We start from the raw sequence: 17811 nt of genomic DNA on the forward strand, positions 1-17811 counted from the left end.
CCACCTGCACATTTTCTAAGGTGAGAGCAGGACCGTTCCTAGAGATTTTGCCGCCCTAGGCAAAGCCTCTACCTGCCGCCCCACCAGAGCATACCAAAAAAAGTGTTAAGGGGGGTTACCCCCTTGAAAACTCATCAGGTTTTTCAAGTGGCGGAGCTAGGGTTTGTGGCGCCCAGGGCTAAGGATACATAATGATACCCCACCCCCATCCCCCAATTCTTGAAACAATTGCGCGAGGAGCGAGCAAATATCTACACAAATAGGGCTTACATCACTTGGAGGGGCGCAATATGATCAATTGATCCTGAATTGGTCAATTCGGCGCCCCCTAAAGGGAGGCGCTATAATTTTTTCTTCCCTTATCTTTCTCCATTCCCGGTTTTTTTTCGCCCTTGTTTTGGTCCCCTCTACGTTTGCCGCCCTAGGCGACCGCCTTATCTGGCCTAATGGTCGGAACGGCCCTGGGTGAGAGTTGCATGCTATACAGACATTACACATTACCGGTTGCAGAATTTACGTTTGAAGACCCGGTGATATTTTCGTTACCATTCCCAGTTGAGCTTACATCACCTTTGCTCGTAATGGCGGTAATTCCTATTGAAAAGTCACCTGATGTTTCTGGCGTTGCTTCGTCTGACGCTGCATATTAAACAATAGAATGAGATGTAAAGTGGCTTCACTATGTTGTTAATATAATACACAATACCGTTTTACACGCTAACCTGAAACCTAAACGTCAACCAGTTAATCGAGTTTAAAAAAAAAAGGATTATAGGCGCTACCGACCTAAAATAAAAGAAATTGATATATATTCACATTTGTTTTTCAAAATTTTGAACCTTTTACATAATTCTTCCGCCCTTTTTTCTTTAATAATTCTTTTGGCCGCCCCTGCTTCTTCGGCCGCCCATCCTTTTTTGCCACCCCTGATTTTCCACCGGGGGCTCATGCCCCCAAAGCCCCCACCCCCAAGGAGTGGGATACATCCATTAGCTGTGTAAATGGGAGCAAATACTAAAACAAACAGTAACTGAAAAGGGGACATACAGAATATGGCGATTGATAACACGGTAAATTGCTATTTTGTCGTCTTACCTTTACCACACACACCCCACACCTCCCACACATACCCCTCAATAACATTATAACATGGATCTTGACCACCAACCACACAAAGTTATATAGCTTCAATCGGTCCTCCTACATGCAATAAGCATATGGATAGATTTCTAAACATCACTCGAGTGTCTATTCTTTTGTTATCTTGGTGGAAATATTTCGATGGTCTATATTCCACAGGGAAATAAGTCTAGAATTATGCGGAAATCGAAACCACGCTTTCAAACGTATATTGACTTGTTCAATTTCTCTGCTTGTAAATGTTGCATTGTGAAACATTCTTTTCTTCAAGTTATGAGTTTCTAACGACGGGTACAGACACAGATATCGGTAATGACGTCAGTCAAGAGCTTAGGCAGGATAATAGGAAAACACGTGACCAAACAAAACTAAAACCAATCCTGAAACTCATACCTTATGAGTTATATTGAAAATATGCAGAGAAGTCCGACTATATTAATAGTATCCCTTTTTGTTTGTAATAATATAATAGAGCAACAGTACTAGGAAGTGTACATTTGACTTATATATTGAATTTGTGTGGGCGATCTCCCGTACAACAAAAGAGATTGCGATCTTGTACTGCAGCGCACTTAGCGGTCCTTTTAATTTACATAATTTACCGACTCCCAGGGGACTCCCCCAGCATTTGATTTGAGCGAACTACCCCCCCCCCACCACCAATTCGATCCCTTTCACCTTCCCCTCACACCCAACCCCAGCCCTGTTTGAGTTAACCATATGCATGATACATTCTAATTTGTCCCTCCCCCCATCCCACCCCTGCTGGCAAATTTTACCCGGCCTAGATTGAGAAAGTCTAGTTACGCCACTACATCCACTCCGTGTGCAAAAAATGATAAACTATATTGATCTTGGACAAACAGATTCTTACCATTGCAGTTTAAGTTGTAAAGATTCCTTATCTTCTCGTCGTCGTCACCAACCAAAGGGATTTCCACGTCAAACGAACGTTCAGTAGTGCCTACATTGGGTCCTCCAACTTTGACGCTTGAGGTACGACATGGATCTTTATCGGACAAAACCCATCGCCAACCACTGGGTTTATTTTTCTCTTGGCCAACTCCACTTACGTGTGCTCGAACATAGATGCTGTTTTCTGAAAATTAAATTTTATTATGCTTTATTATATTCTTTCAGAAATAAACGAAACGAAATGTATTACTCCCATATTCTGCAGGTTGTCGTTGACTACCCTGGCTCTGTGGGGACAATAATGGTCAATTTGACACATTCGTTTTGAGTCCCCAATACATTCACAAGACGTGTACTCAGGCGTGAATAAGAGTGATTTTTTTTCAAATGTGGTGTCATATTGTAAAGGGGAGCTAAAGTAGCTAAAGTATCCATTGATATGCAACATGTCACAAATAACTTTCCAAACTTGTGTGTAGTAGTTTATAATGCGAGCATATTTAAACGTTCCGTAAATGGTCCCCATAAATATAGTTCAAAATCCTTCCTCCTTTCGGCCAAAATAATCTGCCCCCCTCCCCTCTCCAAATTTTATCCTCCCGGGCAGGTAGTTATTGCACAACCCCTAACTAAGGATTGTATTTTGACCACGTTAAGAATTTTCACTTCTTGAGTGGTGTCTTTAATAGTGGTGGTGTTTGGAACGGGAGAGAACATGAGACGAGGTACAGATACGCCCATGTCTTCGCATATCATATTTTTGGTGAAAATTCGTGTAGTAATACAAATTCTGAGGCAAATTCTGCCCTGTTAATTGTATTTTTGAAATTTAATCAAACGCCAGAATGAACCCTTTCTCTGCTCGTAAAATATGAAAACTTGGCGCGAAATGTTGGGAACGGGATGTGCTGATATCGTGTCCTTCTACGAATATGTATTATTGATTACATAATCAGTTTGTATGCTAATCATCCGCGAACGCTTACTTGTCATCAACAACGGCGACTACCCAAATACACAAATGTTCTTAAACATTTATTTAAAACGTTTTAATAACATGCAAATGGCGGGTTATATAAAGGTCATGAAAATGTTTTTAAAACGTTATTGTACAATATTTTGGGCAAATATTTTGTTTGGAATGTTTTGCACTAATTGTTCACAAATGTTTTTTGAATGACATTAAAGCGTTTATACCCTTTATATATCCCGAAATTTAAACGTTTTCTATCAAATGTTTTGCGTTTGCTGGGTAATAAGGATTTAAAATGAAAAAAAAAATATCATAGCAAAGAAATACAGATACAGTCATGGTATGCTTAATTGTTTTAATCGCTTCCCAAATAGTCGGTTTTATTATTGCTTCAGCAAGTCCAATTAGAATTATTAGCTTTTTGCCATTTCGGTTGCCATTACCAACGGGTTTCTTTTATTATTCTTGAAGATCCCTAGCGACGACGAAATTCTTATTATTGAAACATTAATAACTTAAATTAAAATTTAATAATAAATTAAATTAATCGAATCAACCACATGGAAGTTATTATTTTTTACCATATGAATGTGTGGGTTTTTTAAAACAATCATGAAGAAATTATAGTATGTATCTGATAATCTTCATCGTCAAACTCTACAGCAAACAAGTATAAGCCATTTAATACATAATGATAGTCATGTACAATCACTTAAAGCCATATTATAACATTTGCTGAGGAGGACGCCTCACTGAATTTTTAAAATTTTTACAAGATTATATTGTACTTTATTAAGCCAATATACCCTGCAAAAATCAAGACTCTAGGTGTTGTAGTTTTGTCAAAATCCGAGATTTTGAATAAAACGATGGAACCGGCGTTTTATTATTACGATGGAATTATTAGTCGAACGCATACACGATGTTCATAACACACAGTACGTACACGGCGTGCGGGACGGTGATATACACAACAAAGGGTCGTACCATAACATGACCGAAGGAGTGGTACGCATTGGCGACATGTGCGCTGGTAGTAAATTCCAATTTTCTTTGCTTTGCCGTAGTTGTTCGGCTCAAAAATAAAAGAGGATATATCTGACAGTAAAGGCTAACATTTCATGGCAAAGAAATGCTAATATATTTAGTTTGAAAATGTTATATATAATATGGCTTTAATTAATGCTAGTGATGCTCGTATGGTATAAGATCAAAACTAGTTAAATGTTCAATATCGTATTGAAATTCCATATCAAGATTACTATTTCCTACACACCCCGATCCGTCACACTCACAGCCAACCCTACATCATGTACATAGCCCCGTCTATTACACAAAGGTGGGAATAATTACGGAATACCCACCGCGCTGTCTGTTGGTTCCGATAATTACAACAATTACAACGATGTATCACACCTTTATGGTTCTCCCTTTTACGTACAGCGCGCGCGGAGGGTATTCCGTAATTGTACCGAAAGGCGGGGAGGATCCTTAAAGTTTCACATAAAATGATTGTATTTATACACAAATTACTTTAGTTAACCGAAGATGCATCTTTGGCACTCATTGCCCTTTACCAATGCAATGATTACAGAACCGATTTTAACTTGAGTTAGGTCACAAAAAAGTTTTTCTCTGAAAATTGTGAAAACAAGGTATGTGCTATGCTTTTTTAAAGAAAAAACGTTAAAAAAAGTGCTACGCGGGATATTTGTGTACAAGGGTGTTTTAGCCCACTTTTTCTGTTTGTTTTTTCCTCTACGGTGCAGCTTTTGTTTATATTTATAATAATGAAAACAGTGCTGTGAAAAAAGGCCCAGCGCATACGGATACGTACGGTTCAAGATGGCTTTCAGATACTCCATTGTACTTCATTGTACTGTGGGTCAAATCTTCCTTTTTTCTTGGCCTTACTGTAATGTGAGAGGCATAGGCGTAGATCCCGGGGGGATGGGGGGATTTATCCGCCAATATTTTACCAGGGGGGATGCTCCATACAATCATCCCCCAATGTTGACGCCTGAATATGGGTTTCTGATCAAATTAACCTCATATTTGCCCATTTTAACCCCAAAAGTGCAAATTTTCGCGCACTTCGCGAGCATTTATTCCGCTTTTGCACCATATTTAATCAGTTTAGCTTCAAAATAGCAAAAATGTTCGCGTGCTTCGCGCGCATTTGCACCATGAACTTTTGTCAAAAGTACTGCATTCATTATATTTCCAAAAATGTTCCCAACCCCATCCCCCCAATGTCAAAAAGAAATCTACGCCACTGGTGAGAGGTATTGCTGAAAACTCCCACAAAACAATAAAAAACAAAATGTGAGGTGGAGGTGATGTGATTACTTACCTGTCAGAACGCACAGCAGCTGTAGTATTAGTACAACGTTGTACCGATTACTCAAGTGGGACATCCACATGATTATCGAGCTCAACAATTATCAACAATTTCCAGCAATACAACAGCAGGAACAGCAACCAAAGTAACAGCAAAATAATTTATGAAGAACTCCATCGTATTACATATTTGACATTTTCACTTCTGTGTAATTTTGAAATATTGTGCTGATATTACTCATTATTGTACATAAATCATTGATGTAAAAGAAAGAAATATATAGCCTGAAAGTTGGTGAGTTGAAAAAAATTTACTCGATAATATGAGACAATACATGATTAAAAGAAACACCAAATTTGTAATACCTTAGTCATTAACGCTAAAAACTGAATAAACTGTTGCGTTATTATTATTATGTCCATATAATTATTATTAAGAAGATTCATACAAATTCGAAAATACAACCTATGACAAAATAAACTTACTTTTATCTTTCACTTATTCCATGGAAATCGGGTTTTCACACACAAATTCACACAAAAAGGGTTTTGGTTGTGGAGTGATGCTAAGCACAACCAAAATGACGCTATTAGGATTATAGCACGATGTGCCGTTGCTATCAACACTCATGCATGCTTGGACCATTAGTTGTTGGGCTTTATTAGTTAATAAAGGTATAACTGTTAGAATGTGGTTGCTATGATAGAAGAATCTCATTTGCTAATTAAAGGCAATGCTTGTGTATGTTTTTCTGTGAGCCCATAATGGTGCCGAAATACAAAATTTGGTAAGGTAAGTAACATTTGAAAAGTGTTACGAGTCGTACTTGACTCAAGGCCAAAATCACCTTTTACCCGAACTCACACGAATGCACAACACAAATACACTGTTTGATTAAGCTAACAAAATCTAAGTCTTTAATCGAAAGCAAGTTATGATTGGTACAATATATGACAACAAATGTACATACACAATAATCAAATATAATCACTCTTTAACTATTTAGTACTCAGCCAGCATTCTTCTTCTTGGTGATCATAAAGTTCTTGCAATGTTCTGGACGACTGATGTAATATATCCGTATTCACTTGTCCTGCGAAAATCAGCGAAGTCCAGTGTACACTTGAGTTTATAAATATCCTTGTGTATGAAATCCTCACACAAAAATGGCGTTGCTTTCTCCTTGCGCTGCTTTCTCCAAACGTAACTCCTTGCGCTGCTTTCTCCTTGCGCTGATTTCTCCAAACATAACTCCTTGCGCTGCTTTCTCCAAACTCTTTACTCTTTGCGCTGCTTTCTCCACACTTAACTCCTTGCGCTGCTTTCTCCAAACTTGGAGCTATTTCCACCTTTCACACAATATCTTCAGGAAGCAGGACTGCGGTGCAGTTGTCCCCACTTATATTGACAGTTGTGTTGCTCCTTTAACCAGACTTCAGCAAATCGGCAGAAGAATATATTTTCCTTTCTGGGAAGAAGTACGTTCTTTGACGTATTCTAGATCTTCTCCGACAACACTGGCAGGTAGTAGTGCATTGACTACTTAAATTAATTCTGGTTCGCAATTTCCTTTCTTTGAAGGAATTGGACTGTAAGCATATTAGCTAGCTAGCCCAGATCAACACTATCAACTGTGAATAGTTGTGTTTACCTTTTCTTATATATCAAGCAGTGGGAAATCCCAAATATTAATAGCCAAATGTTATCTTGGAAATTCCCAAGCCTTAATTATAACATTAACCATTCTCATTACATCACTTCCTGAGGGGAATCCCGTGACATCATCACTTCCTGAGGGGAATCCCATATATGATGTCATCTTCACTTTACAATATCAGAGGGGTTTCCAAATATTCCAAATTAGATATGATTCAATTTGTTTTGCTCAATTTGAGAGGGGAATTCCCCCAAAATGTCACCACTCATGTAATTCTGTAAACAAAGATAATTTTTACAGAAATTAAATTACTCAGGGCACATCACAAAAGCCGTTGGAAACAAATAAAAATAAATTGTCATTTTTTTCATCATATACATGTGAACATAGTGAATTATCGTCAATCTTCTTCTTGTGTTATTTTTTCATAAATAGTGATTTTACATGGGAAGCATCGGAGTATGCTACATTTTGGAATGTTTTATTTGGTGGCGTGTTTGGGTGGTTACCATCGATGGCAATCATGCAATATCAAGTACAACGATTCCTATCATGCAAGGATCTGAAAACGGGATATATGTAAGTCTATTCAGTTTATTCACATTATCTAACGAAAGCCTGATAAAAGCGTTGGGTAAATTGTATATAACTGTTTGAAATACTAATGGATATCGGAAGGAAAATGTTGCCATAGTAGTCTTTGTTTAGGATATAGGCCTACATGACACTGAAGCTCTGTTTTTTGGGCGGAAAGACTGCATATTGTGCAACACTGTGCTGAGTATGAATAGCTAAACATCTCAAAAAAGTAACTAACCCCCCTTTACACTCACCAATTATTAGTTTTTTGCTAAGTCCCCACCCCTTCCGTGTAAATTAAAACTTTATAAGCCGTTTGAACCAGACTGAACAAAATTGACGTATACAATTACAATATATATAATACCACGATAATAATGTGTATGACGATCTAACTTGCCATACTGGCCGAATAAACCATGCATCACATGCGTGAATTATACGTCAAATTGTCATATAACGTATAAGCGTGATGTAAAGTATACATCTTCCTCAACATCTTCCAGCCGGGATGATTAGATCATGTACAGTCATCTACGTGTTTATACTCTAAGGTACACACTTATTTGGTCACATAGCGTTATCGGTGCCCCAATTGGTACCGATGGCTCTTTCTATCGTACCCTGAATATTTGCAGTGTTGCTTTCGTTTTTTATTCAAATGAAAAACGATAACACTATGTAATGTTAATTATTATGCTTGATACAATTTATTACATCATCAGGGTATGATAAAAAAGAGTAATCGGTACCTAACCGGACACCGGTATTGCTATAGAACCAAATAAGATGTGGTGCCTAAGTTGTACATTTTGAATTTGTGTTTATCCATTTAGATACTTAATTGAATGTTCGCGAGCGAATGAGTAAGTTAGGGTTGAGGAAGTCGGGCGGGGACATCTAGCCTATTAGTTCGAGAGGGTCATTATTCCGAAAAGAGCTAAAGTTATAGTTTCGTCAATTTACGTTAAAATTAGAGATAAGTTAGGGTCAGGGTTATATGTTTTCTTGACTGACTCCCAAATAAAAAAATTCATGACCCATTCCTTCCGAAGAAAATGACAGCCCCCTAAGTTTCCTATCATCATGTGCAAAAATTATCAAATAACATCATCGGCAGCTACGCAGTTCTGACCTTAATGTCCGTAAGAATCCCATTTCGTCATCAATAATGGCCAATTGCCACGGCCATTTAGAACGGAAATAATGAAATATAAGTTTTTAAATCAGCTATATCTAGCTTTTCCGTCGGTTTTTTTTCGTAATGGAAAACCCAAATAAAGCGTTTATGAGTTTATGTTTCGGGTCATATTATTTTGCCCTTTGCAATAAATGCCACTATTTTGCAAGAACAATTTTCCTTGCAACCTGTCATTTTCGCCTATACTTTTGCGTGTAGAGTTTGTGTACATCCGGGTATCTTACATCGTTGAACACGGTATGGCGACTTGTATATGTCACGTGCGCATTTATAAAAGCGCATTTATATAATCTGAAGTCCACTGTTAAATAATGACCATTATTCAAAAACGGGCGATTGTATTACAAATCTGTAAAATGCGTTGGAAGCAAAATTTATTTCCGCACACTTTGACATCTCATTTGTAGCAATTGACTAAATATTGACTTTTACAGCGTACATTTACAATCATGTAATCCAGAATTTGAAAGTTGCAGTAAATTGTATTGATTTTGTATTCAGTACTACATGTATAATGGAAGGAAAGTGTAACTAGACTTAGCTGTGGTCTAAGACCACGAACACAGCCGTGTTTTGACGCCTTAATGACCTTTGACCTCAAAATATATAAAACGCCCATAGACATTGGCTAATGTCAATGTATGGGTGCAAGTGGCACCACTTTGCTATGTTATTTGTGCCAGAAAGGGCCATTTTGAAGGTTTTTCGTCTCAGACCGGAAGTGACCCCTTAATGACCTTTGACCCCAAATGAAAAAATACCACATGTACAATAGGTAAACACAATTCACGTGTGGATATACCATCACCCTCCAATGTTTTTCTTAGCAAATAAAAATTTTTGAAGGTTTTTCGTTTTATACCGGAAGTGACCCCTTAATGACATTTGATTCCAAATTTGTGAGGACCCCATAGACACTGGGTAATAACAATGCATGTGTGCAAGTGGCGTCACTGTCATACGTAATTTGTGGAAGAAGAAGCATTTTAAAGGAATTTCGTTTTATACCGGAAGTAGCCCCTTAATGACCTTTGACCCTAAATGAAAAAATACCACAAATGCACAGAGTAACTACAATTTATTTGTGAACATACCGTTACTGTCCTATGTTTTTCTTAGCAAATAAAAATTTTTGAAGGTTTTTCGTTTTATACCGGAAGTGACCCTTAATGACCTTTGACCCCAAATCTGTGAGGACCCCATAGACACTGGCTAATAACAATGCATGTGTGCAAATGGTGTCACTCTCCTACGTAATCTGTGAGAGAAGAAGCATTTTGAGTTGAAATCACGTTTTTGACCCCTATGACCCCTGTTTGACCTTTGACCCCACGAGTTTCATGTGACATGTAGGGGCATGGTCAATGATGGTTGTGACCAAGTTAGGTCAACATTCGTGCAAGCATGTAAGTGCTAGAGCAAATGTAGTGGTCGGCAGAAGAAAGAAGAAAGAAGAAAGAAGAAAGAACCTGTAAGAAAAAAGACACAGCCGTGACTAACGTCACGGCTTAACGTCACGGCTGTGTAATGAGTGTTTTTGTATTGTAAGTAAGTGCAACTTTCAAATCTGGAGCTCACTGCATTATTTTGACCGGTGTTTTATTGTTTTCTGAGCAATCGTATCAAATGAGGTGTCAAAATGCGCAGAAATAAATTCTGCTTCCAACACATTTTACAGATTTGTAATACAATAGTCTCGTTTTGAATAATGGCCATTTTTAAGGGGGGGGGGGTAGGAACTTTTTTTTGAGATGGTTATTTGACTACTTACTCTAAACTGGAAAACTGTGCAATGTGTCCCATAGAAAAAGCTTCTTATACTTCATCACTGTCTCCTAGCTTTTGATATTTGTAATAGTTTTAATTCAATATCAAACAAAATTTGTTTGTGTTCTAGAGCGTTGGCGATATACGGCTGGGGCATGGCATTTATGACAGCAGCTTGTGTTATAGGGGGCGTCTTTCTATATGCTATATATGCATATTGCGATCCTCTTGTTTCTGGGAAAATCCAATTTAGTGACGAGGTAAGAAACGTAACTAGACTAAGCTGTGGTCTAACCCACGAACACAGCCGTGTTGTTACCCCTAATGACCTTTGACCCCAAAATATATGAAAACGGTCATAGACATTGGCTAATGTCAATGCATGGGTGCATGTGGCACCACTTTGCTGTTACTTGTGGCAGAAGGGCATTTTGAAGGTTTTTCGTCTCAGACCGGAAGTGACCCTTAATGACATTTGACCCCAAATAAAAAAATACCACATATGAATTGGGTACCCACAATTCATGTGTGAACATACCGTTACTGTCCTATGTTTTTCTTAGCAAATAAAAAAAAATTGAAGGTTTTTCGTTTTATACCGGAAGTGACCCCTTAATGACCTTTGACCCCAAATCTGTGAGGACCCCATATACACTGGGTAATAACAATGCATGTATGCAAGTGGTGTTACTGTCCTACGTAATTTGTGGGAGAAGAAGCATTTTAAAGGTATTTCGTTTTGTACCGGAAGTGGCCCCTTAATGACCTTTGACCCTAAATAAAAAAATACCACATATACACAGGGTAACTACAATTTATGTGTGAACATACCGTTACTGTCCTATGTTTTTCTTAGCAAATAAAAAATTTTGAAGGTTTTTCGTTTTATACCGGAAGTGACCCTTTAATGACCTTTGACCCCAAATCTGTGAGGACCCCATAGACACTGGGTAATAGCAATGCATGTGTGCAAGTGGGGTCACCGTCATACGTAATCTGTAGGAGAAGAAGCATTTTGAGTTGAAATCACGTTTTTGACCCCTATGACCCTAGCGTGACCTTTGACCCCACGAGTTTCATGTGACATGTAGGGGCATGGTCAATGATGGTTGTGACCAAGTTAGGTCAAAATCGGTACAAGCATGTAAGTGCTAGAGCAAATGTAGTGGTCGGCAGAAAGAAAGAAGAAAGAAAGAAAGAAAGAAGAAAGAACCTGTAAGAAAAAAGACACAGCCGTGACTAACGTCACGGCTGTGTAATTAATCAGCGGCACTGTGCAGCGATCCAATAATAATATTGAACTCATAGATGCATGGACAGACTCCGATCCCAGGGCAGCTTTTAGTGATTCAGACCCGTGTGTAAAAGTCAGCACAAATGCAACTTGTTCGCGAGACAGGCTATTTTTAGGCACAACATTTTGTGGTCCTTTTTCGGACCCTGAACATGTGTACAGTGAATTTGTTTATTATTTAAATGAAAAACAACAACACTAGGCAACTGTTAATTACTATGCTTGATACAATTTATTATAAGTTAAGAGTCATCGGTACCTAACCCAGTTCTATAGGACCAAATTGGATGTGATGCCTTAAAGTAACTTGTCCATCGATTTTATGTGCAACTTTTGTTGTTATGTATGCGGTCACAGGCAGTGTCTTATAATGTCTAGTTACATAAAGGTGACGTACCAGGAAAACTATTCAGAGGTGTAAAGTTGTGCAATTGTCCAGCTGATGCTAGGAAAATGACTTTAGCGTAAAAAATTGAATTTTAATGCTAAAATGGACCAAAATGAGGATAATTCGTAAACAAGCCAAAAAGAAGACGAACATTACAGATTTGATCAGTTTTCTCCGTACGATATACACTGCTATAATTAGATCAGTAAAATCTCGAACTTGGTCTCTACCTGGGAAAATACTGTCTCTAAGTCTGATCCCTAGAATCGGTCGTTATACACAAACACGACATGCCAATTGATAGTGTCACCCTGTTGGTTCGAGTCCACCCGGTGGCAAAATTTCACACACAAAATGCCTTTTGCGCGAGTTTGACAAATTTTTATTTCAGGGAAATCGGACTAGCCAAATTTATGCATGGTGTATCGCGCCGAGACATGGCTCAGATCGTACTGCAAGAATACCATCCTTTTAGTAGTGTTGAGACATATCCATACACTGAAAATAAAATCTAACAATAACAAAGCAGTTAATGGATTTCCTACCATTATACAGTTGATGACAGAAGTAACGTCTTGATTTCTTTCAGCTACTGCCTTTCTACATTTTAGATTCATTCCATCATCTTCCCGGTCTCTCAGGGCTTCTTGTAGCTGGATTATGTAGTCTAGGATTAAGGTAAATGCTTCTCGTTATTTAATAAGAAATACATACCACCTATAATGCAAGAATGAGCCGTAAATTCCTCCCCCGGTCAAAATTGTTTTATTTCGTATTTAGAAAATATACATCATAAGCTTTAAAATGGTATATTATTTGACTTCAAACGATATCCAGTAGCGGGGTTATGGTTTGTTGAACTTTGCTCCTTCAACAAAATGGTAGCTTTTTTCGTTTCTACGTGTCTCTCTTTTTCCACATTGCTGGTAATAAATATCAAACAGTCGTGATTGGCGGTCATATCAAGTCAACGAGGTTCAAGAAAGTTCTCTCATTGTTAATTGTTGGTCATACATACCTATACAAAATACAATGCCTGGTAACCCACCACTTGAACAGGATTTAGCCAAAGCAAACAAAGACCAGAGCTATTAAATTTTTTTTATTGCCATCTAAGGTAGAAGCTTATTATCCTTTTCAATAATAGGATTATTGATTGGTGTTGTGACTATCAAAATGAGACAGATGTCGCGCCAGCTTAAGTTACCAATGCATACGACCTTCGTACACATTTTACACTGTAACTCAAAATACAATTAAGGGAAGGGAATTTACGGCTCATTCGAGCTGTACGGTCACATATACAATAGCTGACAATTTCTGTATTCAATATTATACACATCCGATACCTGGCAGTGATTGCAGATGAGGTCTTCTTGTTCACTCGAACTGGTGTTTATAATTCTCTTGCATCGATATTAAATGCTCCAGAACACAAGAACATTTTGATATTAAAATCGCTATGTCGTCAATATGCGTGTCACTCCATCCAGATCCCGTCGGTCGTGATCGAGGTCAGGGCCGGATTTACCTTTTTGGGGGCCCTGGGCCAGGAAAAAAATTTGGAGGCCCCAAACGCACCGTGATGAAAGCATGTGCACTCAAGTGGCCAAGTTTTTAGATTTTACATGGCCATTTGCTCGCGAAGGACGCACAAATTGTTCAATTTTAGACTATTTTAGCTCGAATTGAAGCTGCTAGCTGATTTTGCTACAAAATAGGCCAGTGCGCGCGAAGCGAGCAAAATTTTGTAATTTTTGTAGGCTATTTTGGCCCAAAACATGGTGTTTTTCAGCTAAAATGGAAGATGCACACTGCACCGGGCAATTTTGGGGGCCCCAAAAATTTGGGGGCCCTGGGCCCGGGCCCATCTGGCCCTATGGTAAATCCGGCCCTGATCGAGGTCGGTCGTGTTATGAACATCACTATCACATATGCGTTCGACTAATATTTCGATCGTTTGCATTAAATGACGTAGACCTACTCCGTCGTTCTATTCGTAATATCAGATGCAGCACCTAAATCCTTGATTTTTGCAGGGTATGATACTTTATTAAAGTACATCACATTCGTGTACAAATTAGAATTTTGAAAAAATAAAATGAAAACAAAAATAAAAAAACACTGAGGGCGTCCTCCTCAGCAAATATTACAGTATTGATTTAAGGGCCATTCTATGTTTTCAGATCTCTTGGCATAGGCACAGGTGGGGAAAGAGACGATTTCCCAAGTGGGACCTACTACCCTATTGTCCCACTGTGGGGATGCCTGCCGTGATATTTTAACCTTTTGGCTCTTTGCCCATTTTCATCAACCCATCCCCCTCGTCTCTTGCCCTACTTTTTCCAACCTCCTGTTGAAAATGTATGGCTACACCACTTAGCATCACTGCATGTTGCTTTGAGTGTTCAACATGTTCAACACTTCTATTTTGTCCTCATTTTCAGCACTGTATCATCTGTATTAAGTGCTTTAGCAGCGGTGACTGGAACACACGTAGTTAAAGGACTAATGAAAAATACAAATGAAACACGTTATGTGTGGATAACAAAATGTCTCGGTAAGTGCCTTTTGGTTTATTGGGTTACTAAAGAAGATGGAAAATTCACACACACACATATTACCCACCCCACAACCCCATAACTGAGATTGAAATACCTAATATATACAGTATTGATTGTCATTCACAGCTTTATATATGTGACCTGCTCCCACAAAATGAGCATATTTTGTGAGGATATTCAAGGATTTGAAAGACTCAAAATACTACCTGCTTGTTACACTTCATAATGAACAATGATGTACTAGTATGTTAGTTCATTATGTGAGCATACTTTAAGCGCTCCACAGACTCCGAGTATTGTACGTACAATATTGTATGCAACATATTTACGTTATTTTATCTATTGCCATTCTATTTCCAGTAATGTTTAAGTTCTAACGAATGTTTGATGACGAAAAATCGATAATATGTTACATGTAATATCTAGTAGAAATATATTATCGATTTTACGTCATCAAACATTCGTTAGAACTGAAACATTACTGGAAATAAAATGGCAATAGATTAAACAACGTAGATATGTTGCATACAATATTGTACGTACAATAAAAAAGTCTGAATACTGCTTTAGTAACTTATTCACGCATAGTTTGTAACCAATTGACTTTATGTTGTGATCATTTAATATCGTGGTTCCGAACACAGAGAGCACTGAACCAGTTGACCTGGAAACGATCGATTTTGACGTTGTAGGCTACTACGGTGAATGGAGATGAGAGAATAAACTTATAATATATCAATATCAACTGGACTTTATAGTTCTATAATTTGACCTTTAAAATCTACTTATATTAAAACACACGACAGTGGAATTTTACAATTTGTTCAGTATTATAAAGCATGATCATGATATTATGCGCTAGTGTGTGTTTCCCGGGCGTTTTAATGTTATTTTAGATATAGGCCTACATGTATTTCATTTCTAAAATGCCGAATATTTTGTAATGGTGTCATTTTGTATAATTATGGTCCACCTGTTTTTAGCCCTTTTTAATTAATAGAAGCTTGATTATTCTCATTTGATGTTTGATTTATTTGAGTTCATTAATCATAATTTATGGCAATGATAGTTGCAAAATAGAACACAGTTTGTAACCTATGATTTACGTACATCGTGCGCATGAAAAATACCATAACCTATAACTATTTTAACACCACAGAATGTATATTCGTACTTTTTTGATGGTATATATATCGAACAGACAAGTACTATAGTTATGTGAAAGTAGTATTTCTAGTATTTGAGCGTGCACGTATTATCTAAAATCTATTGTTTAGCGTGCGGGTTTTAGATAATGCATTGTTTAGCGTGCAGGTTTATATAATTTGGGCTATGAAGGGTAGTTCGCGAAAATAATGCACGGGAGAAGAATACATAACGATGAATAGAAACAGGCACTAGAAGTATATATGCGAGGATATCTAGGGTCTCTAAAGACTACTTTGTTGTTACACTCCACAGTGCACAGTGATATATACATTATTAGTTTATTTTGTGAGGATAACCAGGGACTACAAATTATTGTTATACTTCACAATTGAATTATTTATGTGTTTTTTTATTTATTTATTTATTTATTTATTTATCTTTTTATTTATTTCTTTCTTTCTTTTGTTTAACTGTTTGTTTTGGGGTTTCAGTTATATTTTACAGTGGTGTTATAATTGGTGGTTCGTTCGTTATACGACAACTTGGTTCAATATTCTCGGTATGTATCAGTCAGTTGACTTAAGTTAAAGAAATCTATAGAAACAAACATACTAGTTCAGTTCAGTTTTACAACAAACACAGTACATTGAGGAAATAAAGAAAAAGAGTTACACGAAGTCAGGAAAAGTGTGTTTTAGAGAATGCGAAAATACTTTTAGTCAAAGCGTCTTTTCCGGCGCAATGTTAGTCTATGTTATAATATAACTATAAGAGCCTTCTTTAGCATAATAATGTAGCTAATATTGTCACAAATGTATTCATATAGTACTAAGATTACGGTGTCATTGTTCAAATTCAAATATTCGTGAAGAATGTACCTTTCTTTCTACCACTTCTAATTTCTAAGTATATCCCGATTGCTTTCATCAAAGGCTTTAGTTGGCTTTATAGGTGTTATAAATGGACCAATCATGGGCGTATTCATACTTGGCGTTTTCGTTCCTAGAGCAAATTCTAAGGTATGTAGTACTTAAAAGTAGTTAGTTGTGATATTTATATCCATATATATCCACCCCCTGCTAAAACCAAAAAAACAATAACCGATTGAAAACATCACCCCTTGATAAACACAAACTTTCATCTTTATTTTGGGCTGGCTAAAATAGTGTAAAATGACAGTAACGCATGGCCAAAATGATGCCCACCGGGACATTTTTATCTTTGTCCCTCGGATAACTGACCATGATACGCCTTTAAACATGTCAAATACTTGGACCCCTCCCCCCTCCCCGAACGCCACCACCCCCTAAAAAGAGGATTATACCAAGACCACACTGTGAGTCAGATGGTACCTCTGGTTATATGACACCCTGCGGTCATATCAATAATATGAAAATAAATATAAGGAGAAACGCAAACTCTGGCAAAGGCAGAGGGAACGTAATGGGCTATTGCAGTTGAAATCCATACACCCCTATGAAAGACATGACCTTAATCTCACAAACAGGGAGTGTAAATTTCAAATGGCGTTACCTGAATGGGTGAGTACATTTTTTTAAATCTGCACCCTCCTGTGTTACGGTATGTCTTATAGGGGTGTATGGATTTCAAATGCAATGGCTTAAGGGCTGGGGTATGAACGTTTGGACGGTATTTATTTTGGGACATTAGAGCACATCAGACATATCGAATTGCATTCTGAATACGAAGAATTTCATTCTGATATCAAATAATTTAGATTTTTGAAATTCGCAATTTAATACACATTTTATGGCAAATCATTAAAATTGATATTTTTGATATTTAACAGTACTTGAAGTAAACTTTATAAATCTGATGATTT

General features: G+C 37.5%; 1 protein-coding gene across 1 annotated transcript in view; it reads left to right on the forward strand.

The window, feature by feature from the left end:
• LOC140140008 (sodium-coupled monocarboxylate transporter 1-like) overlaps nt 1-17811 on the forward strand; it is an 88509-nt gene that overhangs the window by 66965 nt on the left and 3733 nt on the right. The window contains exons 8-13 of the mRNA XM_072161817.1: nt 7462-7605; nt 10704-10833; nt 12845-12933; nt 14703-14815; nt 16460-16527; nt 16901-16987. Of these exons, the coding sequence (XP_072017918.1) occupies nt 7462-7605; nt 10704-10833; nt 12845-12933; nt 14703-14815; nt 16460-16527; nt 16901-16987 (631 nt within the window). The remainder of the gene's footprint in view (nt 1-7461; nt 7606-10703; nt 10834-12844; nt 12934-14702; nt 14816-16459; nt 16528-16900; nt 16988-17811) is intronic.

This window comes from Amphiura filiformis, chromosome 18 (assembly GCF_039555335.1).
Source record: "Amphiura filiformis chromosome 18, Afil_fr2py, whole genome shotgun sequence".
NCBI lineage: Eukaryota > Metazoa > Echinodermata > Ophiuroidea > Amphilepidida > Amphiuridae > Amphiura > Amphiura filiformis.